This window comes from Panthera leo, chromosome B2 (genome assembly GCF_018350215.1).
Source record: "Panthera leo isolate Ple1 chromosome B2, P.leo_Ple1_pat1.1, whole genome shotgun sequence".
NCBI lineage: Eukaryota > Metazoa > Chordata > Mammalia > Carnivora > Felidae > Panthera > Panthera leo.
In genome coordinates, this window is record NC_056683.1 from 35607030 (window position 1) to 35632446 (window position 25417).

The 25417-nt window shown below is 43.9% G+C and overlaps 1 protein-coding gene across 2 annotated transcripts in view; it reads left to right on the forward strand.

Moving 5' to 3' along the window:
• The first annotated feature begins 16286 nt into the window (after positions 1 to 16286).
• The window catches only part of RNF8 (ring finger protein 8), a 32856-nt gene continuing 23725 nt past the window's right edge, over positions 16287 to 25417 (forward strand). Inside the window, exons 1-2 of one of the 2 annotated variants that reach the window (XM_042938613.1) lie at positions 16287 to 16603; positions 22544 to 22672. In XM_042938613.1, the coding sequence (XP_042794547.1) occupies positions 16493 to 16603; positions 22544 to 22672 (240 nt within the window). In that variant the 5' untranslated portion in view covers positions 16287 to 16492. The remainder of the gene's footprint in view (positions 16604 to 22543; positions 22673 to 25417) is intronic. The other variant, XM_042938612.1, reaches the window with a different exon arrangement.

Sequence of the window (25417 nt, forward strand, 5' to 3'; positions counted from 1 at the left end):
CTGCTGATTTTTCTCCCATGGGTTTGTGGAACCTGGAACCTAAGGCGTGCCGTGCCCTTTGGTCGGGTTTTTCTTGCTGACGCCAGTAAGGATGGGGGACACATTTTCCGTAGGGCAAGCCGGGGATCGACAGAGAGTCAGAAGGCGGTCTCGGAGGATGGTGCATCGACTCTGTGCTGGATACTGTGGAAAATACAAAACTGAGCCACATGGTACCTAACCACTGACATTTACAGAGCACCTCGCCATACGCCAAGTGCTGTCAGAAACACTTGGATGGTTTCCTCACCCAGAACTTCTCCCTGGATTCATTCGAGAGTGTTGCTTGGTTTCAGCAATTAGGAGCTGTCTTAGGGTCAAATGCAGCAACACGCTACAGAAACCCAGACGTAACGGTGGCTTACACACCAAGGGAGCATACCTTCTGCCTCACATCAAAGTCCAAAAGTAGACCACCCGGGGCTAGGATGATGGGTCTGTTTCACAGAGTCTTTAGGAATCTGGACTCCGCCTCGCGGTCTATACCGGGGAAGATGGGGCTGCCACGCCAGCCACTGCATCCACTTTCCAAGCAACAGGATGGATAAAGAAGGGACAGAGAAAAAGGAATGAAAAAAAAAATGTGTCAGCAGTATCTTAAGGAATGTTCCAGAAAGCTGCCCCTTAATACCTCCTTTTACAACTCAGGGAGCGGAACTTCGTCCCACAGTAGGTCACACCTCGTTGTAAGGGAGGTTGGAGGAATAGTCTGTTCCAGGCGGCCATATGCCTGGCTCAAAATCAACAATTTTTGCCCTCAGTCGATACACATATCTTAAAGAACCTGAGAGGAGACACTTACCATTTATGTCCCTCCTTCGTTCCTCCGCTTGATCTTAGCCAAAAGGCCGAGAAGCGATTCCTCCTTCATTCCTCTGAAACTGATTTCCCTTCTGCCTGCAAAACTTTCTCGAGAAATTCTCTTAGTGTTCCTTCATCTGAAAATGGTCTTTATTTTGCCTTCAGTCCTGAATATATTTTCTCTAGGTATAGTTATTCTGGCGCTTTAAAGATGTCATTCCACTGTCTCTTCCACAGTTTCTGATGAGAAATCCACAGTCATTGAGATCGCTGTTCTATATTTAATTCCATTAATTAATTAATTAATTAATTAATTAATTCCATTTTTCTCAGACTGTGTTTTTAAAAATTGTGGCAATATGCACAGAACATAGCTTGCCATCTTAGTCATTTTTAAGTGTACAGGTCAGTAGGGATAAGTCCATTTGCATCGTTGTGCGACCATCACCACAACTCGATTCATCTTGCAAAACTAGAACTCCGTCTCCATTAAACGACAGCTCCCCATTTCCTCCTCCTTACAGCCGGCAACTGCCATTCCACTTTCTGTCTCTCTGAATTTGCCGACTCTAGGTAAGTTATGTAAGTGAACAATACAGTATATGGGGGTTTTTTGATTGGCTTATTTTACTTCGTAATGTCCTCAAGGTTCACCTATGTTGTAGCATGTATCAGAATATCCTTCCTTTTAAAAAAAATTTTTTTTTATGTTTATTTTTAAGAATGAGAGCGTGAGCATGGGAGGGGCAGAAAGAGAGGGAGACACAGAATCCGAAGCAGGCTCCAAGCTCTGAGCTGCTAGCACAGAGCCCCATATGGGGCTCAAACCCACAGAATGTGAGATCATGACCTGAGCCGAAGTCAGACACTTAACCAACTGAGCCACCCAGGCGCCCCATCCTTCCTTTTTTTAAGGCTGAATAATATTCCAACACGCGCGTGGGCACACACACACACCATATTTTGTTTCCATCCGTCAGTGGTCTTACATTTTTTGACCATCGAGAATAATGCTGCTGTGAACACAGGTGTGTAAATATTTAAAGACCTTGCTTTCAGTTCTTTGGGGTATATACCCATAAGCAGAATTACTGGACCATACGGTAATTCTATTTTTGATATTCTGAGGAATATGTTTTTTCTCAGACTGCTTCTAAGATTTTTTTTTTCCCTTTGGGTTTCAGAAGTTTGATAGTGTATCTGAATTGTGGATTGTTTGGGGGGTTATTTTTGTTTTTGGAGTTTTGGGGTTTTTGTGTGTTTTTTGGTTGGTTTTGCTTTGTTTTGTTGCATTTATCCTACTTGGGATTTGAGTTCTTTGAATCTATAGTTGTATGTCTTTCACCAAGTTTGAGAAGCCTTCAGCTATTATTCTTCAAATATATATGTATTTTTCTGCACCAGTCTCAATCCTCCCTTGGGACTCTAATGATGTGAATGTTAGACCCATACTTCCTCAGGTTCTGTTTTATTTTTTCACTTTTTCTCCTTTCTGTTCTTCAGATTAAGAACTTTCTTTTTGTCTATCTTTAAGTCCATTGACTCCTTTTCTGTCATCTCCATTCTACATTAAGCCCACACAGTGAATTTTTTTTTAAAGTTTATTCAATTTTGAGAGAGCATGAGTGGGGGAGGGGCAAAGGGAGGGGAACAGAGGATATCCAAAGCAAGCCCTGCACTGACAACAGTGAGCCTGATGCGAGGCTTGAACCCACAAACTGGGAGATCATGACCTGAGCTGAAGTCAGACAATCAACCAACTGAGCCACCCAGGCATCCCAAGCCCATACAGTGAACTTTTTTTAAGTTTATTTATTGATTTATTTGTGAGAGAGAGGGAGAGACAGCGCATGAGTGGGGGAGGGGCAAAGATAGAGAATCCCATCAGGTTCTGCTCGATCAGCACAGATCCCGATGCGGGGCTTGAACTCACAAACCGTGAGATCATGACCTGAGCTGAAATCAGGAGGCAGATGTTTAATGGACTGAGCCACCCAGGTGCCCCATGAATTTTTACTTCAGAAATTGCAGGCTTTGGTCCTAATATTTCCATTTGCTTTTTTTTTTTTTTTTTTTTTTTTTTTTTGTGGTTCCTGTTTCTCTCCTGAGTTTTCCCTTCATTTCAAGTGTGTTTACTTTTACCTCATGAAGCATAGCTGTAATACCTGTTTTACATTTTTGTCTGGCATTTTTAACATCTGTCTCATCTTGGGGTTGGCATCTTTCAATTGGCTTTCCTCATAAAAATTGACCACCTTTTCCTACATCTTTGAATGTTGAGTAATTTTGGACTGTATCCCGGACATTTTGAATGTTATATGTGAGAGTCTTGGTCTTACTAAAATCCCCTAGAGCAAGGGTCAGCAACCTATGGCCTGTGGGCCAAATCCAACCCTCTTTTTGTAAATAAAGTTTTATTGAAACACAGCAATACTTATTCATTACATCTTGTTTTTGGCTTCTTTGACACTCCAGTAGCAGAGTTGAGTAGTTGCGATAGACTGTATGGCCCACAAAGCTTAAAAATATTTACTCTCTGGTCTTTTATGGAGAAAGTTTGCTGATCTCTGCTCTAGAAAGCACTGACTTCATTTTGCTTTGTTTTAGTAGGCAACCCAGTTAGGTTTTTTTTTTCTTTTTTAAAACCACTTTATTGACAAATGATTGACATACAAAAAACTATACATATTTAATGTGCACAACTTGGTAAGTTTAAGATGTGGCTGTTTTTTTTTTTTTTTTTTTTTTGTTTTTGTTTTTTAATTTACATCCAAGTTAGTTAGCGTATAGTGCAACAATGATTTCAGGAGTAGATTCTTTAATACCTCTTACCCATGTAGCCCATCCCCCCTCCCACAACCCCTCCAGCAACCCTCTGTTTGTTCTCCATATTTAAGAGTCTCTTATGTTTTGTCCCCCTCCCTGTTTTTATATTATTTTTGCTTTTCTTCTGTCGATGGACATTTGGGCTCTTTCGTACTTTGGCTATTATTGACAGTACTGGTATAAACATTGGGGTACGTGTGCCTGTTCAAAACAGCATACCTGTACCCCTTGGATAAATACCTAGTAGTGCAATTACTGGGTCATAGGGTAGTTCTATTTTTAATTTTTTGAGGAACCTCCATATTGTTTTCAGAATGGCTGCACCGGTTTGCATTCCCACCAGCAGTGCGAAAGACTCTCTTTCTCCGCACCCTCACCAACATCTGTTGTTACCTGAGTTGTTAATGTTAGCCATTCTGACAGGTGAGAGGTGGTATCTCATTGTGGTTTTTATTTGTATTTCCCTGATGATGAGTGATGTTGAGCATTTCTTCATGTGTCGGTTGGCCATCTGGATGTCTTCTTTGGAGAAGTGCCTATTCATGTCTTTTGCCCATTTCTTCACTGGATTATTTGTTTTGGGGGTGTTAAATTTGATAAGTTCTTTATAGATTTTGGATACTAACCTTTAATCTGATGTATCATTTGCAAATATCTTCTCCCGTTGCGTCAGTTGCCTTTTAGTTTTGCCGATTGTTTCCTTCACTGTGCAGAGCTTTTTATTTTGATGAAGTCCCAATAGTTCATTTTTCCTTTTGTTTCCCTTGCCTCTGGAGACATGTTGAGTAAGAAGTTGCTGTGGCCAACATCAAGGAGGTTTTTGCCTGCTTTCTCCTCAAGGATTGTGATGACTTCCTGTCTTACATTTAGGTCTTTCATCCATTTTGAGTTTATTTTTGTGTATGGTGTAAGAAAGTGGCCCAGGTTCATTTTTCTGCATGTCTCTGTCCAGTTTTCCCAGCTCCACTTGCTGAAGAGACCATCTTTATTCCATTGGATATTCTTTCCTGCTTTGTCAAAGATTAGTTGGCCATACATTTGTGGGTCCATTTCTGGGTTCTCTATTCTGTTCCATTGATCTGAATGTCTGTTTTTGTGCCAGTACCATACTGTCTTGATGATTACAGCTTTGTAATACAGCTTGAAGACTGGGCAACCCAGTTAGGTTTAAACGGCAAGTTCTCTCTCATCTTCTGAGGGCCATTGCTCTAGTGTCATTTCAGTTTTTCAGAGGCTTTGCTATGCTACTTTGGGTTCGTTTTCACCATGCAAATCTTGTGCCAGTTCATACACAGAATTGGGATCCCCTCTCTAGCTGGCTTCTTTCTGGGATTCCCCCTTGTACTCTTTGGTTCACTGGTGCTCTGTTTCCTAGTCAGCCGGAATGATAGTGTTTCTCTTGAATTTTCTGTTGCCCACACTAGTGCCACCACTGCTGCACGATTTAGTCCTGCCCTTGCGACAGGTCCAGAAGAGAAAAAATTAATTGTAGTTCCCCCCACACTCTCTGGCTCGCAGAGACCCTTTAACCAAGTCACCGGGTCAGGGAGATGTGGTTTGTGACATAATAAGAAATATATATTTGGTCTCTTCCCCCAGTCCCTGACACAGAGCTCCTAAAACCCTTGGAATTGCCTGAGTGATAGAAGCGTCTTTTGTTCACCTTATATTTTGAGGTGACTCATGGTGAGCTCCTGGATAACTTCAAAATGGGTGGCTGGTCATCAGATCAAGCCATGACTGTAAGCTTGGAACTTTCAGCGCATCCTCATCCTTTGGGGAAGGGAGAGGGGCTGGAGATTGAGTTATTAATCAGTTATGGCTATGCGATGAAACCTGCTTTAAAAACCCTTACCAAAGAGGTTCACAGAGCTTCTGGGCTGGTGAACACATCCATGTGCTAGGAAGAGTGATGCATCCTGACTCCACAGGGACAGAAGCACCTGTGCTCAGGACTCTTCCAGACCTCACCTTGTGTACTTTATCTGGCTGTTCCTTTGTGATAGACCAGTAAGTGTAAGTAAGTACTTCTCTGAGTTCTGTGAGCCATTGTAGCAAATTATCAAACCTGAGGAAGGGGTTATGGGAACCCCCTAATTTGTAGCCACTTGGAAAAGACACAAGTGACAACCTGGGGCATATGACTGGCATCTGAAGTAGGGGCAGTCTTTTGGGATGGAGCCCATAACCTGTGGGGTCTGTGCTAGCTCCGGGTAGTGTCAGAATTGAGTTGTAGGACATCCTGTTGCCATCCAGAGAGCTGGAGAATTGGTTGATGTGGGGGAAAAAAAAAAACCCACACATATGGTGTCAAAAGTGTGAATAGAGTAGAAGAAACAAGAGTTGTTTTCTTTTGGGTTTCTCTCATTTTTTGTTGTCAGTGCTACTGGGAAGCCACTTAACTGGGACCTAATCTCAAGTCAAAGCTGTGAGAGTAAAGATGGAAAAAAAACTTTTTTTAATGTTTATTTTTAAGAGAGGGGGAAACAGAGCATGAGGGGGGACGGGCAGAGAGAGAGGGAGACACAGAATCCCAAGCAGGCTGCAAGTTCCAAGCTGTCAGCACAGAGCCCAACGTGGGGCCTGAACTCACGAACCATGAGATCATGACCTGAGCCGAAGTCAGTAGCTTAACCTACTGAGCCCCCAGGCGCCCCAAGATGGAAAATTTTTTAGAAACTCTCCCCCTACAGATAGCTTCTTCAAGCTTTGACTCCCTCCCTAATTTCCCTGCTTGTTTACAGAGTTCTCAGTGTTAGTTTGTCCAGAATTTTTAGTCATAATAAGCAGCAGAGAGAGACTGCAGTGGGCTTACTCCTTCTTGTCTAGCACCAGAAATCCTCCAACCGTCTTTGACCACAACCTACAGTAAAAAACACATTTTACATTGAGCCCAGGACACAGACACACACACACACAAATATGAACAACAAACATTTCACAACAGTACATACTGTTCCTATACATGGTGGCCTGTGACCTGTTTTATTCCATTTTTTTCAAATGCTAGGGGTGCCTTGTGGCTTATTTGATTAAGCGTCCAACTCCGGCTCAGGTCATGATGTCACAGTTTGTGAGTTTGAGCCCCGCGTCAGGCTCTGTGCTGATAGCTTAGAGCCTGGAGCCTGCTTTGGATTCTGTGTCTCCCTCTCTCTCTGCCTCTCTCTCTCTCTCTCTTTCTCTCTCAAAAATGAATAAACATGGGGGCGCCTGGGTGACTCAGTCAGTTGAGCATCAGACTTGGACTCAGGTCGTGATCTCGGGGTTCTTGGGTTCAAGCCCCACATCGGGCTCTGTGCTGACAGCTTGGAGCCTGAAGCCTGCTTTGGATTCTGTGTGTGTGTGTGTGTGTGTGTGTGTGTGTGTGTGTGTGTGTCTGTCCCTCCCCCACCCACGTCTGTCTCTCAAAAATAAATAAATGTTAAACATTTTTTTAAAAAATGAGTAAACCAACAAAAATTTTTTAATGCTGGTTAAGACTCATTACTGAGTGTTCACTTGAGTTTGAAAAACACAACTCTGCGTGTTATTACTGAAATGGAAGAAATAAACCTGCTGCTGGCTAAAATAAGCACATTTCCACAAGTCCTGAATAATAAATGCCACAGCTGATAATGCAGTGAATTTGTTAAGTCGAAAAAGTGTGATGAGAATTGCATTATAACCTTGGATTATAGAACTCAAGGTTCTCCACGTGAGAAACATTTCCACTCTCTCCCCCCCTTTCCCCAACCCTAGACAAAGGTGAGTTGAATTAGGGATTTTTGCTTTTTGGGTTTTTCTGTAGTCCAAATATAGCCAACTCAGAGTGATAGGATTCAGTTTTAAGTCACCCCAAGCCTATTTTATATTAGCTACCTAATCCCACGTATTACTTGCAAAATAAACAGCCTGAAGCCAACTCTGTCAGAAGAAGAAAACGAGGTAATAATTATTGATACCTGATTCCTGCTGCCTCTTTCCCTCCCTCTTATCTACCTCCTCTTTTCCTCTCTCCCTCTCCCCTTCAGTAAAATCAGATGGGTAATAAATATTTGAAATGGATACTGATCCTTGGCAAGTTAAAGGATGCTTAAAGAAACAGCCAGAGCCGCAACCAGAAAGGAATGTGGTGGTTTCCCACAGCACTGCTTTCAAGAACCTCTAAAACACCCACCTTCATTCCTGATCACAATACCTCCAGAATACAGTAAAGTCGATGAGTCATTATAAGCACTTCCAAAATATAATAAACTTGATTAAAGGTATCAGAAATATCTTACAAACCCTATACTTAAAACCCTGTTTACATAAAATAGCAGTTAATACACAAGCTGTCCAAAGCAGATGGTGCCTTTTTCCTTCCTCACCTACTTCTGGTTTTCTAAAACATTCCCTTTCAAAAATAAGAGACATATTTCCCTGATTCCTTCAGCACAGAGTCTTACATTTGGGGGTGGGCAGAGAAGAAATAGTAGAATAAATGAGTAAAAGAAAAGGTAGAGTGAATGAGACTGTGGAGCCATTAACCCTACCTCCCCATCACATGCACACGCGCGTACGCGCGCGCACACACACACACACACACACACACACACACACACACTAAGGCTGGATCACTCCATCTGGGATTTTACCTCCCCTCAGTCACCCTGAGTTCCTCCAAGTCTAGAGAACCCATCTGTGTAATCACGGCCCACCCCACCCCCAAGATGACTAAATGTAGCAGTCTATTGAAAAGTTGGCCTGTGATCTCAGGATTAGAGAGACTGAAGGAGAAACACAGGACTTTGCTTGAGATGCTATATCAAGACCCCTTTCTTCTCTGCTCCATCTTTTGAAATCATAATAAAAAAGTTCCACTTCACCTTTATTGAATTTCACACAGGGGAACCACGCTTTAAATCAACCGGCAGAGCTGTGCCCCCAAAATGGACAACGCTTGCTCACATTGGGAACTATTTGCTTTAGACGTTTAAAAAAAAACAAAACACAAAACCATCTTGCTTGCAGATGGGTAATAAAAGTCTAAAACTGATTCAAGGGACTTCTAACTTTATAATAAGTCAATTTAAAGAGGGGGAAACATTTCGTTTCCGTGTCTTTTAGACAAGAAAACATAGGGAAGGCACAGGGAGATAGACTTTATACCTACAGGAGGTGGCTTCTGCAGAAGCTGAAGCTCCATTCTTCTATAATAGTAGCTAACAATTATAGGGTACTTACTCAGTACCAAGCAAAACTATCTTATAGGAATTCACCAGATTAATCCTCATAACAATCCTATAAGTTGAGTGTTATCCTTATCATCACCCTTGTCTTATAAATAGGGAAATGGAGGCTTGAAGAAGTCAAATAACTTGCCCGAGGTCTCATATCTAGTAAGCAGCTGAGCCAGGATTAGAACTTGGGCAACTTGGCTCCAACCTCCACACATCTCACTGTCATGCCACAATAGCATCTAATTTCCCACCAAATTAAGGGCTGACCTTTCACAAAATCCAGAGTGGCCAAAATGTGATCACTGATACTCCATCCTTCTATTCCACCTCTATTCCAGGGAAATAAAAAGAAAGGAGATGGGAGAGAAGAAGAGGAAGAGAAAGCTTTGTTAGGATCATCATTTCAATTCATAAACTTGAATTCTAAAGTCTGCCAGAGACAGCTAGCTGCCCATCAGAATTCATGTTCCTCTTTCCACGGTGTAGATTAGTTTCTGTGAACTGGCTGATTAACCAGGGATTACATTTCCCAACCTTTCTTGGGTCTAAGTAGGATCATGTGACCAATCCTCTTCAATAAAATATGAGCAGAGGGAATGTAACTTTGGGGACAAGACAGTTAAGAAGCAGGTGTGCCTTCTTCATTCTGTCTTTCCCCTGTGTTGCTTTGTAGATACAGAACACTCCAAGCTCTTGGAAGTAGAGAAGCCACAGGATGAAAGAGGTCTGAGTTCCTGAATGATTTTTTAAAAAAATTTTTAATGTTTATTTTTGAGAAAGAGAGAGACAGAGCACAAGCAGGGGAGGGACAGAGAGAGGGGGAGACGCAGAATCTGAAACAGGCTCCAGGGTCCGAGCTGTCAGCACAGAGCCCGATGTGGGGCTTGAACTCATGAACCGCGAGATCATGACCTGAGCCGAAGTTGGACACTTAGCTGACTGAGCCACCTAGGAGCCCCATCCTGAATGATTTAATGACAGGCTGTCCATAAACCAGGAACTGCACTGAACACTTATGTGAGTAAGAAATAACTTCTATTGTACTAAACCACTGAAACTCAGGGTTTGTATGTTACAGTTGCTAGTATTACCCTAATATATAAACAGATAACTAACGACTGGCCAGATAACTAACGACTGGCCACCCCCCTCCCACCTTTCCTGTTCTAGTTCTGTATTGCTGTATAACAAACCATCCCAAAACTAAGTGATTTAACACAACCATTGTGTTATGCTCACAGACTCTGGGGCAGGAACTCAGGTGTGGTACAACAGGGATGACAATTCAGGAATCACTATTCCATGAGGTCTGGGGCCTCAGCTGGAAAGACTCAAAGGCTAGGGTTGATTCACCCGTTGGGGGCTGATGTCATCTAGGGGTGCCTTAATACCCATGTGTAGCAGTTGATGCTGGTTATCAGCTGGGGCCTCAGTTGGAGCTATTGGCCAGAACATCTACACATGGCCTCTTCATGTGTTTGTTCTCTCCACTTCCTTTTGGTGACTGGGTTCCAAGAGCATCCCAAAAAAGGTCATGTGGAAACTGTATTATCTTTTATGGCATAACATCACTTCTGCTGGTGTCACATGCCCACCTAGATTCCAGGGGAGGAAATATTGATGCCATCTCCCAAGTTAGGAGTGTCGATGTCACATTGTTAAGAGTATGTGGGAGGGGCACCTGGGTGGCTCAGTCAGTTAAGCGTCCGACTTCAGCTCAGGTCACGATCTCGCGGTCCGTGAGTTCGAGCCCCACGTCGGGCTCTGGGCTGATGGCTCAGAGCCTGGAGCCTGCTTCCCATTCTGTGTCTCCCTCTCTCTCTGCCCCTCCCCCGTTCATGCTCTCTCTCTCTGTCTCAAAAATAAATAAAACGTTAAAAAAAATTAAAAAAAAAAGAGTATGTGGGATGAGAGATCTTATAATCATCTTGGAAAACAGTCTGCCCCACTTCCTTTCCATATTTTTAAAATATTTTTTAATGCTTGTGTTTTGAGAGAGAGGGACAGAGCATGAGCAGGAGATGGGCAGAGTGAGGGAGGGAGACAGAGAATCCAAAGCAGGATCCAGGCTCTGGGCTGTCAGCACAGACCGATGAGGGGCTCAAACTCACAAGCTGTGAGATCATGACCTGATCTGAAGTCAGACGCTTAACCGACTGAGCCACCAGGTACCCCTCCTTTCCGTATTTCTTTCCTCCCTTTTCCTTCCTTCTTCTTGCCTTGTGCTTACTCCTCTTCTTGTTTTCCTTTCTTACTTCCCAAGCCTCTCCACTATCAACTCTTTCTAACACTCCTCAGCTCAGTTTGATTCACAAAAATTGAGCGTATGTAACAAGACAAGTGTCAGATCCACGGATACAGATAACACCCTAGTTCCTTTTCTGCATCCTGCTCTTTCTTTTCCTCTCCATTATTCCCTCTTGAGATGGGTATAATGCAAGTCTCCTCAACCTTATCACTATTGGCATTTTGGACTGGATGATGCTTGTTGTGGGACTGTCCTGTGATTTGTAGGATGTTTTGCAGCATCCCTGGCTTCTACTCACTGTATGCCAGTAACACCCCTGCCCCGGTCATGACAATAAAAAGTGCTCCCAGATATTGCTAAATGTCCTCTGGGGGGGCAAAATTGCCCCCAGTTGAGATTCACTGTTATAAGGGAATAAACAGGGGAGGTAGAGTTAATAAAGTCCCCAAATCTTAGAAGGCAGTATCTCCAAACCATTTTGACCATGCATTCTTAGCAGCAAAAGAAGGTCTGAGCAAAAAGTCCAATATATGTGTATTTATTTATTCGTATAAAGTCTGTATCCTCTATGTTGTCTTTTTATGTGAATATAGAATATTCACAAAAATGAACTTTTTTTTTAAAGGATGGGATAATAACCTAATTAGACATCCTAACATATTCTTCCCACAAGCAAATGGGTCATCTTGTGTACTCCCTGGGGGACCATTCCACCTTAGAGATCATTGCTAGACTGTAAGGTGTTCAGCCTTTGGGGTAGATAAGTCCAAGCTCAAGCCATGGCTTCAGTTCCCAGCACTGCCACTTACTAGTTGAGTTGCATTTATTTAGTCAATTAAAATGTCAGGAATACAACTGAAAACCACACATGACTCTCAAGAAGTTCACGGATGGGGCGCCTGGGTGGCTCAGTCGGTTAGGCGTCCGACTTCGGCTCAGGTCATGATCTCGCAGTCTGTGAGTTTGAGCCCCGCATCGGGCTCTGTGCTGACAGCTCAGAGCTTGGAGCCTGCTTCAGATTCTGTGTCTTCCTCTCTCTCTGACCCTCCCCTGTTCATGCTCTGTCTCTCTCTGTCTCAAAAATAAATAAACGTTTAAAAAAAAAAGTTCACGGTGAGAAGACCTTGGGCAACCTAGTAGTCTCAGGTTTCTCATAGGTAAGTGGGGCTATGTTGTAGGATGGTGGTGAGGATTAAGTAAGAGAATATGTGAAAAGCATCTAATACTCATAAGTGGCACCTACTAGTTCATTGCCGGGCTATTTACGATAACGAAAGACTAGAAAGAGGCAAACCGTGTATCATTCAAGGACTGGTGGAAGACGCAATGGTACATCTGTACGATGGAGTGATCCACAGCCATAAAGGGGAAGAAGGAATATAGGTCTATACTGCTATGGAGTGATCTCCAGGATATGTTGTTAAATAAAACAAACAAGGTACAGGGGTGGAGGAGGGCCAAATAGGTGAGCACAGGAGACTTTTTAGGGTGATGAAACTATTCTCTATGATACTATAAAACATGACACTATGCATGTGCCAAAAACTCATGGAACTTTACATTATAAAAGTGAGCCTTAATGTATATGAATTTTATTTTGTTTTTTAAATGTGTTTATCTTTGAGAGAGAGAGAGCATGAGTGAGGGAGGGGCGGGGGGGGGGGGACAGAGGATCTGAAGTGGGCTGTACACTGACAGCAGGGAGCCAGATGTGGGGCTCAGACTCACAAACCGTGAGATCATGACCTGAGCCAAAGCTGGAAGCTCAACTGACTGAGCCACCAGGGCACCCTCGATGTATATGAATTTTAAAAGATCATTGTGGGAGGTCAGTTGGTGGAGGTTGGTGGAGGGCCACCAATTTTCCTGGCCCTCTGTGACCTCACAGGCCAAACATTCTTGACAATGCCACCCAGATAAAACTCCACGCTGGGTTTGCAACCATGGTTAGAAAATCAGGTCCTGGAAACGGAACTGAATTGGCATTCTACTCTACCATGTAACTTGTTACTTCGAGAAGGTTGCTAAACTTCTCTGTGCCTCTTTTCTCATGAACCTTAAAATAAGAACTATAATTGTAACCATGACCATACTGTTTGTGAGGAGCATAGATAGAATTCAGACTGTGACAAAAGAATCTAACTAGGAAACAACCTCTTTGAAGGGGGTGGGGAATAGGGTGCTGACCTAAGTAACTTTGGAAATGAGTGAAGTCTTTAAGACTAAAAGCTAAAGACTTGTTCATGGGTCGTGTACTCTAGTTAATAGAGTGTTTCCCAAGGGTGTATTGGTTAGCAATTCTGAAAACACTATACATGTATACAGGAAATGACATGCTTAATGGAAATTAAGTAAATGGATGGCATTTTTGGAGTGGAAGGTTGCAGATAAACAAGGGTGGGGGATGACTAGAATGATCTAGGTGCCAGGTGGTAATGCATTAGAGTTGTAAGACATCAGTATGCACACCTTTAACTTACAGATGGGGATATATGTATTACTACATATATACATAAATACACATAACATAATATGAATAAATGCATACATATATAGTAAACATTCATAGATATGTGGCTATAGAGGAGTTAGTATTCATACAAATATTTACTTCCCTGTCAGCTGAGACAAACTAGAAGTAATAACATTCCAATGGCAACAAGCACACCTAGTGTCCAGATCTTGGTTTAGAGCACCATTTCCCAATAAAAGGAAGCAGGCCTCCTTGGAGAAATGGCTGATTCTAGGTCTAGAGCATCTTGCGCTAGAAAGTAAGGATGTGCTCAAAATAAAACACAGTGATGGAAGTATGTCAGAGGGACAATGTAGCCAAAGTAGGAACAATCTGAGTAACAAAATAAATAAAGTGGTATTGGATTATAACACAAAGTATAAAATAAGCATCCATGGGTCCATACCAATATGAATAAATGATTCAATAAATAAATGGGGGAGAAGAGGCAAATCTCCCATGCAGAATGATAAGCAATTTATGTAGATACCCTGCTCTTCAGGAAGTAGAGCATAAATCCCCACTCCTTTTTATTTTAAATATTTATTTATTTTTTATTTTAAAAAATTTAATGTTTATTTATTTTTGTGAGAGAGAGAAAGAGAGAAAGTGTGTGCGTGCGTGAGTGAGCAGGGGAGGGGCAGAGACCGAGGGAGACACAGAATCCAAAGCAGGCTCCAGGTTCTGAGCTGTCAGCACAGAGCCCTACGTGGGGCTGGAACTCATGAACTGTGAGATCATGATCTGAGCTGAAGTCAGACGCTTAACAGACTGAACCACTCAGGAGCCCCATTTATTTATTTTTGAGACAGAGAGAGAGAGAGAGAGAGGGAGGGAGAGAACAAGTGGAGGAGGGGCAGAGAAAGAGAAACACAGATTCTAAAGCAGGCTCCAGGCTCCGAGCTGTCAGCACAGAGCCTGATGCAGGGCTTGAACCCACAAACTGTGAGATCAAGACCTGAGCTGAATAAGTTGGATGCTTAACCGACTGGGCTACCCACTCCTTAAGTGTAGGCTGTGTGTAGTGACTTCCAAAAAGCACAGTATTAGAAGAGGGGAGAGACAGTAACTTTACAGAAGAGAAACCTGACAAACATTATCTCAGCCAGATGATCATGATTAACACCTATAGTGATAATTCATGTTGATAGCATGCACCCCCAGTATGATGTGATGAGAATGACATTTAACCTCTGTGGTCTTCTTCCCTAAACCTATATCCTCAGTCTAGGCTTCTCATGCCCGACAAACAAACACCAGACAAATCCCAATTGAGGGACATTGTACAAAATACCTGGCCAGGTAAGTCTCAAAAACTGTCAAGGTCATCAAAAACAAAGTAAGTCTGAGAAACTGTCACAGCCAAGAAGAGCTTAAGGAGACATGCCAACTAAATGTCAGGATGGCCTCTAGATGCACTTGCTGTCCCTGGGACAGAATGCTAAGCTGGAACGAAGGCACCAACCGACATGGAATCCAGAGCCTAGGGGAGCATCTGCACGAGTGCAGTTGTGGCTCCCACCAATTTTCCTGGCCCTCTGTGACCTCACAGGCCAAACATTCTTGACAATGCCACCCAGATAAAACTCCACGCTGGGTTTGCAACCATGGTTAGAAAATCAGGTCCTGGAAACGGAACTGAATTGGCATTCTACTCTACCATGTAACTTGTTACTTCGAGAAGGTTGCTAAACTTCTCTGTGCCTCTTTTCTCATGAACCTTAAAATAAGAACTATAATTGTAACCATGACCATACTGTTTGTGAGGAGCATGTAAGATAAGGTGTGGAGGGTGCGTGGTTCAGTCCTTGGCACTTGGTTCTCCACAAATGTTAGCCTTTTACTGTTGTGCTTTGTGTGATTCAAATGGAGAAGACAAAAGGGGGTGTTGAGTTATCACAGAGGTACTCATTACAGGGAAGAGCTACCACGCTATACTGGAGAATCAAAGGAAAGAATTTGATTTGTGTGTGTGTGTGTGTGTGTGTGTGTGTGTGTGTGTGTGTTTAACATAGCTTTATTGAGGATAATCTAAATACCATAAAATTCGTCGATAGGGAGTGGATGTAATGCTTCTATGACTCTTCACTAAATGTATACAACTGTGCAATCACGACAATCGTTTCGAAACATTTCTATCACCCCTCAAATTCTCTCAGGTCTCAGTAACTGATTTCTGCCTCATAGGTTTGTTTACTATAAGTTTTGAAAAATTCAGTAGTAAAAGGAGGTCATGCAACACAGATGCTACTTCGGAAACGGACTCGACTCATTGTGGTTCTTTCTTTTCTTCTTTCTTTCTTTCTCTCTCTTTTTGTAAGCTCTGCAACCAACGGGGGGCTTGAACTCACCGCGGAGATCAAGAGTCGCACACTGTACACACTGAGCCAGCCAGGTGCCCCCAGACTTAACATATTTTAAAATGATCACAAGTTGTTTAAAAGTTGGTTACAGCTTTAGAGATCATGAAAACGTCATAAAGCAAAATAAAAATTTCAAAGAGGAGCGGGTAAGAGGCTCCGGTCACGGGCAGCTACTACTGGGGTGGTGGGGCTGCAGCGGGAGAGGCGCGCGTGGCGCGAGAGACGCAGCTCCACGGCGACCCCGCCCCACCAGGGGCTAGATAGCTTTCACACCTGCGCCGTCCTCGCCGCCCTCGCTCCGGCGCAGGCGCAGTGACTCGGCCTTGCTGGCCGGGCGAGTGGGGGCGCTGAGCCCTAGCGGGTGTTCGCATCGATCGCGAGCGCGTAGCGATTGCTTCTGTCTGTTGTTTAGGTATGGCGCCGGCGCCGAAGCCGAGAGGCGGCGGGAACCCGGGTGGGGGTCTCGCTCTGTGCTGACCGCGATCCCGGGGCCGAGTGGGCTATGGGGGAGCCCGGCTCGTTGGTCACGGGAGACCGCGCCGGTGGCCGGAGTTGGTGCTTGCGACGAGTGGGGATGGACGCTGAGTGGCTGCTGCTCGAGGACGGAAACGAGGTGAGGAGGAGGGGGTCCTTGAGGGAGCCTAGGGGGTTGAGGAAGCAGGGCCGGGAGGCAGCCGGGAGGCAGCCGGGGCGTCCGGGTGGGAGAGATGAATGGAGAAGGGGAGGTGGGAGCGGGTTAGAGGGAAGGGATATGAGGAGGGGGGGTCCTGGGGGAGGGGAGGAAGGGGTTCTGGGGCGGGCGGTTGAGGGGGGCGAGGTGTCTGTGTGGAGGTAGGACCGCGCGGAAGAGAAGATGGCCCCTTTGAGGGAAGCCGGGGCCTGCGGGGCGAGCCGGGGCTGAAGTCGGGGTTGCCGGAAGGAGCTGGTGGAGGGGCTTGGCGTGAGGTGGGCGTGGGGGACGTGTGGACCGGCTGGGGGTTCGAGGGGGCGGGCCCTGGGACAGCCCCCGTGTGGATTGCACGGAGCGGTGTCCCGGGAGGCGGTGGGGGGGGCAGCGGGAGAGCAGGAACTTTGTCAAGTTTTGTGTCGAAAAAGACCCGAGCTGCAGGTCACGTCCCTTACGGTGCCTCAACTTTAACGTAAAAATGCCTGCGTTCCCATCTCTTGAGGTAAATTGACCCCGTGGGCGGGTCTGCAATCGTCCCGCGCGTCTCGGTGCTGCGAGCGGCGCCCCCTCAGCCGGGTTGGGGGTGGGGATTCGGAAACACCAGAGCTGTCCTCGCCAGAGGCCGCCTGTGGGGTTCTCTAGTGCGCTCCTCCGTGCACACCAGGGAAACAAAGGGGACGGACGAGGCGCGCTTCCACTTGGGGGCTTGTTGGGGTGGTGGCTTAGGGTGTTCGGAGAGGGGGCCGAGCGGATTAGGGTTCAGTCAGCTTGGGAAGCAGAGCTGGATCAGGGACCAGCTTGTGGTGACTGGCGACGATTTGGATGCGGGGAATAGTGTGTATGAAAGATAAGTCTTTTGACGGTGATGTGTGTTTGATTAGGTTTTTTTCTCTAAGCAGTATAGTCTCAGTTCAGTCTTCCACGTATTTATTATTTATGGTTTTTCGTGTATCGTGAGACGGACAGATAATAGCGACTTTGCCCTCAGTTTATTGCTTGAATGGGGAAGCGCAGTTTTACACTGGGAAGGCGGAGAACATCCACGCAGGCTGTCCAATCAAGTACCAAGATATGGATTACTTAGTACTGTCCTAGAACAGTGGCTCCCCGGTCGGAGGAGGGGTTCAGGTCCAGCCTTAACTTGTTGGGTTTTAAAAGGGTTCCTTGTGTGCTGTGATTTGAAGAACACCAGAAAGACACCCTGCCCTCTTTTTCTATCCAGGTATCGGTACCTAAAGTCCATAGTAATCATACTAATCAACCCCTCCAGCAGCTGCTTCCTTCTTTTAGCTTTGAGCATTGACCTTCCCCTGCACGCCTTTTTCCAAAAGCATTTTCCCTTTGGGAGGGTTAACAAATGAAGTTAACAACTGAAGACGCCAACACCTGGATAATGGGAGCTGCACCTTATTTTGTATTGGGTTTGGGCTTTTACATGTGTTACTTAATGTGAGCCTCGCAAGTGTACCACACTCACGCTCAGCCTTGTAAAGTTAGTCAAATGTTAACATTCAGGTTCAATTGATGAGGATTAATTCATTACTTGTCAATAGCTTGGTAGCCCCAGGAGTGGGAGTAGGAGTAGGAGTTGGGGGCAGAAAGAATGAAAGCTGCTGCAGCAAAGACAAGAGGAATTGTAAAGTACTCCTACACATATTTTAAACTCTTGGTTAATTTTGTGTAGGGCCACGGCTATGGGAAGAGACCCATACGAACCATCGTGAAAGGTAAAGACATAGTGGGAAGACCGACTTGCTCTAGGGGCATGGGTGAGTGACCTGCCAGGCCTGGCTGTCTGCAAGGTCAGGTGTTAAGAAGTCGTTGGAGCGTAGCCTGCAGTGTGTATGAAGAGAAGTCTGAATCTAGGCGAGAGATGAAGTCTTACTTATCGTAGTGGCCCCCAAACCATAACACAAAGTGGTGAGCGGTGTGCACAAGGTTTAAGTGTGCTGATAGCATTTAGTTATAACGGAGTTAGTTTCCTGCCTTTCCAGTTCCCTTTAAAGTCTTAGATTTCCCAGATAAAACAATAAAACAAGATTCCTCTCATTTCACTGAATGGAACATAGTAGTAAATTGACTGAAGTCAACTGAAGAAGTCCTTAAACTTCTTTTTTTCCAAAGAGGGCTTTTGTTTGTTTTGTTTTTTAATGTTTATTTATTTATTTTTTGAGAGAGAGAGAGAGAGAGAAAGGGAGAGAATCCCAAGCAGGCTCTGAGCTGTCAGAACAGAGCCCGATGCGGGGCTTTAGCTTACAAACCAGGAGATCATGACCTGAGCAGAAATCAAGAGTTGGAAGCTTAACCGACTGAGCTACCCAGGTGCCCCTGTTTTTGTTTTTTTAAGTAATCTCTACACCTAACATGGGGCACAAACTCATGACCCGGAGATCAAGAGTTGCATCTTCCACCAACTGAGCTAGCCAAGCACTGTCCTTAAATTTCTTAAATCAATCCAGAGAGTTTGGTGGAAAAACAAATTAGGTTTTCATGAAGCTTTTTGGGCTAAAGGGGTTGAAAACAGGGAAAGGACGGTTCTACAGTATTTGCTGGCCATTTGGGAAACAATAGGAATCATCCCCGGGAGGAATGGGATAGCAGCAAAAGTGGGTAAGGATTGCAAAATTGTTGTAAATAGAAACAACCCCCAACATATGCATTGGTGGTTTATTGGCACTCAGTTCCCTTGCAAAGTTTACTTTCATGTGCAAATGGTGCTGGAATATCCAGATAAACTCACCACAGACTCTTTAACCTTGGTGTACGAAGGTAAATTCTGGGACCAGACTGTAAAGGGAAGGACAAAAAAGAATGATTCCTTACGTTCATGGATTCAGAGTCTGCAGGAGGCAATTTCAAAAAAAAATAGCCATTCATCTCCCTTTTCTGTAATGCTTTACCCAGGCAGTTGTCAAGGGCTGTCTGGCTGTCTCTCCATAAGTATTAAAATAGGCTATGGAATACTTCCTTTATTAGAAATAAAGCTACCTACATGAAAATTCTTACTGAATATGGATGACAGATAAACCTTTAAACGTTTCATTTAAAAAAAAAATTAATTAACTTTTAAAAATAAGCTACATGCCCAGCATGGGGCTTGAACTCATAACCCAGAGATCAAGAGTCACGTGCTCTACTGACTGAGGGGTGCCTAAGTGGCTCAGTTAGTTAAGTGTCTGACTCTTGATTGTGGCTCAGGTCATGATCTCATGGTTTGATTATGAGATCGAGCTCCACACCTGGCTCTGTGCTGTCACCAAGCCTGCTTGGGATTCTCTCACCCTTTCCCTCTGCCCCTCCCCCACTCATGCGTGCTTGTTTTTTTTTTTTTGCTGTCTCTCAAAATAAATAAATAAACTTTAAAAAGTCACATGCTCTACTGATTGAGCCAGCCAGGTGCCCCTAAATATTCCATTTTTGAAGGGTATATATGTTAATTCTGAGGAACTTGGATAACAAATGGGATTTCTGGCAAACTGTTTGAAGAACTAAAGAACTTAAGTCAGATTGTAAGAGTTCCTGGCTGCTGCTCCATAGTTTTCAGAGGTAATAACTGAGTTTCCAACTTCTGAGCTAAAAAATGCTCATCCTAGAATCTGGGAGGATGCATAAGCTCTTTATTCTTCCACTCACAAACTCTTACTAAGTGTTGTCCCAGGTATAGAAACAGTGGTACACGAGACAGATAAGGTCCCTGCTCATGAGATTTATATTCTAGTAAGGGGGGAGGAATAAATAGGTAAAGCAAACAAGGTAATTTTGGATTGTGACAAGAGCATGCTAACAACATGAAGGAATGCAGTGGTCGGGGAGGGAGCAGGCAACAACTCTAGGGTAATCGGAATAGGCCCTTGGGGAGCTGAAACTTGAAAGATGAGAAGGAGCCTGTGCAGATGTCTCAGACAAGAGTGTTCCAAGTAGAGGGGACTTGTGAAAAGACCCTCAGGCAGTGGTGAGTGTTTCTGTCTGTGGTGTGAGGTAAGACTAAAGAGGTGGAGGGGGTTAGGACATTCAGGCCTTATAGGCTATGGAAGGGAGTTTGGATCATGAATGTAGTTTGAAAAGAAGGGAAATGATCTGATTTAGAGTTTGTATGATACCACTGCAGCTGCTGTGTGAAGAACGAAGTTGGTCTGAGTCAGGGAGTGCAGGGCAGGAACAAGAACAGCCTAACTGGTGGAGGTCAGGTTGTTTGGACCAAGGTATTGGCCATAGAGAGAAATGAACAGATTTAGGATATATTTGAATTACAACCAGCAGAATTTGCCGATGATTTTAATGTCAGGATGAGGGACAGAGAAGAATCAAAGATGGCTCCTTGGTTTTGGGCTAAGCAGTTGCTTGGATGGTGGTGTCAGTTACTGAGATGAGAGTTTGAGGGGAAGAATAGATTGGGGCAAGGAGAGTCATGGTGGTCCTTGAGGGACTGAGGAGGACAGGCATGATTCTGAAAGATTTTCAAAAGGAGCAAAATGGGTAGCTTATACCAAACCACAGACCATTTGGCTTAGTGTTCTCAGCTATGGTTGTGGTATGGGTCATTAAAGAGGTGGCTTGTGCACCAAGAAGAATAAGCAGGGGATTCTAAGATCTAAATCTCGGGAGAATTTCATTTTCTTCCTTGACAGAGTTACTATAAACTAAACTGGTCTATCAGGAAAGTGTGATGGATGGGAATTGAGGCTTCTTTGCAACCTTTTCCAGAGGCTCTCATGATGTCTTCTCATGGATAAGATAGAAAATATGAACTTGATGCAAAGACTCTTGGTTGAATTACAACTGGTTAAAGGTATACCCAGATTGTTTGGTATAATGTTTACTAGGCTTTCCTGGGAGCTTTGCCTTTGGCTACATCCTGTTTCAATATTTTTATCTGTGCCCTAAATGAATGTAGAGAGGGTCTCATATCAGTTTGGTAGATGAGTCAAAGCTGGAAGGGATATTGAGTATGTCTGATGGCAGATTAAAAATTCAGAAAGGTCTTGACAAGCTCCTGTGATAGGCTGAACTAACAAGATGGAATTTAATAGGAATCAATGTAAGGTCCTGCACTCGAATCCAAATTTACCAACTAGTCAAGTATAGGACAGAAGAGACATGACTTAGCATAGCAATTCTTGGGGGGAGGGTTAGACCAAGAAATTTAATCATTCCTAAGCCTGAGGATACATTGGCAGTGTGATAGATCGGCCGTGAAAGCTAATGCAATTTATATGCTCCAGTGATAATATCTAGAACTGGGAAAGTGATACTTGCATTTGACTGTGTTACAAAAATTATTTTTTTAATATGGCATCCAGGAATAAAAATAAACCAGGAGTCTCTTCACAGATCTATTAGGATAGCAAAGAGACTCAAACATATGCCATGGGAGTTAGGTTGAAGTAACTGGGAACATAGGGCCAAGAAAAGACTAGGTAGATACTTTATAGCTGTCAAGTGGAAGGAGGATGGGAGGTTTTTTCATGGTGCTCAGGGTAGAGCCAGGGCCAAAGGATGGAATTTATAGGGAGAAGGATGCCAAGTCAGGATCATTAAAAAATTGGAGCAGCGGTCTTGTATAGATGTTATAGTTATTGGCAGTGTTTAAGACTAATTGATTGGGGTGTGTGGAAAGGTTTTCCTCCGTCTCATGACCTTTCAGGGTCCTCCCAACCCTGACATTCCATGATTAACTTCATTCAGCTGTTTCTTCATGTCAGAACTTGCTTTTTTCTACCTGGTGGCTCCCATGGTAGCTGAAGGAGATAGCTGATGAGATTGGGTTTCATGAGAGTCTGGTTTCATAAGTCAGGACATGTGCATATTGCTTGTTGACAAGATTGTAAAGGACCTCCCTGTTCAGCAGAATGACTGATTATGTCTCTTACATTGTTGTCTTCCTAGGTGACTATAGGGCGAGGATTTGGTGTCACATACCAACTGGTATCAAAAATCTGCCCTCTGATGATTTCCCGAAACCACTGTGTTTTGAAGCAGAATGTCGAGGGCCAGTGGACAATTATGGACAACAAGGTACAGGAATCCATAGATGCCTGTTGACTTTACTAAATTTTTGTTTATTTTTAAATTCCTTTTTTTTTTTTTTTTTTTTTTTGGCATAGGTAGTACATGATACAAAGTTAAAAGGCTCAAAAGTAATATCTTCTCCCCAGCCACCCAGTTGTCTTCTTTGGAGACAGACATTTCTGTATGCTGCCAGGGATTAGATTATACCAAAATAATTTCTAATGACTTGAATGAAAGTATGTTACTTTGAAGGGAATACCTGAATTGGAGCAGTAAGTCCTGCTCCAGAAACTAGACTAAGTTACTGGGGGAATTGGCCTTTGTGAGTCATAGGTCCGGAGACCTTGGAAATCTGATGAATATTCTGGAGTACACCTATGGTTCAGAGCACTGGGGGGAGGAGGGAGCTGAGCTGACTGGACTTAGCTCCTTCCCTTCCCTATTCCTTTCAATCAGAGCAAATACTTCCCACCCCCTTTTTAATCTGTTTTACATATTCATGTTTTGAGGAAGATTTCCTTTGAATAACTTTGAAAATCACTGGTCTGGTGTGAATACTAAGGGAGGTGAAATAGTGTGTAAAGCCCAGCAATTAGGAAGTGCCTAATGTGCAGATAGATATACAAGCACTCAGGGATATGGTGAAAATAGAGATTGTGCCGTGAGAGAAATTCTCATGTTGATAGCTAAAGAATTAGGAAGTATGAAATGTCTTCAGATGCCATCTTACATTGCTCTGGTTGAAAGGAGTGTAAAGACACCTGTTAGAAAGAAGGGTATTAAATGGTTCTGAGACCAATTCTGAGGTGGGTGCAGTTACCCTCACACCACCAAGCAGTGCTTGGGACACCAGCTTGGAGTCCTACTTACTATTCAACTCAGTTCTGATAGCATCAGATTCCATAGGTTAACCCTGTGCTCCTGACCAACAGCTGTAGATTGGAGGCTTCAGGGACCCCTTCCTTGGACTTCAGATGCCAGTCACAAGTCCAAGTTGTTTACTTGTACTTCTGACCAACTGGAACCAACTGGTTCTAATGACCTCCTTCCCCTTTGGATTTGATTAGTTAGCTAGAGTGGCTCACAGAACTCAGGGAAACATTTACTTAAGTTTACCAGTTTATTATGAAAGGATATGGTAAGGAATTCAGATGAACAGACAGAGGAGATGTGTAGGGCAAGGTATACAGGAAAGGGCACAAGGCTTTCATGTCCTATATGGGTATTCCACTCCCTCAACACCTCCATATAGTCACCATCCCAGAAGCTCCCTGAACCCATCCTCTTGAGTTTTTGTGGAGGCTCTATAACACAGCATGATTGATTAAATCATTGGCTGTTGGTAATCACTTCAACGACCAGTCCCTCTCCCTTCCCAGGAAGTTGAGGGGTGGGACTGAAAGTTTCAACCCTCCGGTTACTTAGTTGGTTCCCCTAGCAATTAGACCCCCCCGGGGGGGGGGGGTGTGTCCTGGGATTAGACCTGGGATGGTCCCAAAGTTGCCTCATTAGCATAACAAAAGATGCCTTTCCGTCTCACCACTTAGGAAATTCCGAGTTTTTAGGAGCTCTGTGCTTAGAAACAGGGATAAAGGCCAAATATGTATTTCTTATTATAATTCACAGTCTCACAGGTATCCTGCAGGCCTGCCTCATTTTGCATGCTTAAAACTGCTAGATTTAAGCTGTTGAGAAAGTACCTTCCCGACTAGAATTAAGTTGAGTTGGCACTATATTGAAGAAGAGAGTATAAGTGCTAAGTAAATTGGTTTGGCACTCTTGGCAAGACATTATGAGCAGAATAGAAATTGGCACTGAAAGGGGGCCTTAGAGATGATCAAGGTTAATCTCTTCTGGGAACAGATGAATCTGAGGCCCAGGGAGATAAATTGACTTGCCCAGGGGCCTTCTAACTGACTGTTGAAGTGAATGAATGAACCAGGGCTGGAACTCAAATAAGTCTCTACTATGTCCTGTTGTCAAACACCAGGGAGGTATGCAGTGATTTGCTATACAGATATGTCCTGCTTTTGGAAAGTTCACATTATCTATCCTACATTTTGCTTTTACAAGAGACCTACATTGGTACCTGTATTTGCTAACTAAAAGAAATCGGAAGAGGATTTTCACTTTTACAAAATAAGGCGAAAATAGCGCTTAGCATTTGTTTTGCAGCGAGCTGTTATAGAGGCAGCACGCACCAGAGCATCGAGAGTGGCACCGGGGAGCTCTTTCACAGGGAGCTACACTCAGCATCTCAGCTTCACGGTGCCATAGTTGTGGGTTTTTTTTTGTTTTGTTTTTTTGCTTTTAGTTTATTTATTTTGAGAGAGAGAGAACTTGTGCATGAGCAGAGGAGGGGCAGAGAGAGGGAGAGAGAGAGAATCGCAAGCAGGCCGACGTGGTGCTCAGTTGCACAAACCTCGAGATCCTGACCTGAGCTGAAACCAAGAGTTGGGTGTTTAACCGACTGAGCCACCCAAGCGCCCAAGGTTCCATAGTTTTGAACTGTGTCTGTGAGCATCAGTGTTTTAATCTTGATTTATTTTGTGTTTCCGTTAGCAGGTGATGTCCTAAGGTATCAGAAAAGCCTAAAAGAGGCTATATTATGTGTCTGAGAACAATAAAAATATTTTCCCATATAAGTTAATGGTAGTTGCATCTTTACTTTGCACCAGTGGCTTATGAAGAAGGGCTTCAAGGGAACATTCTCCTTTTGGATAGCAGGGGAAACCTATACCGGTTGCATGA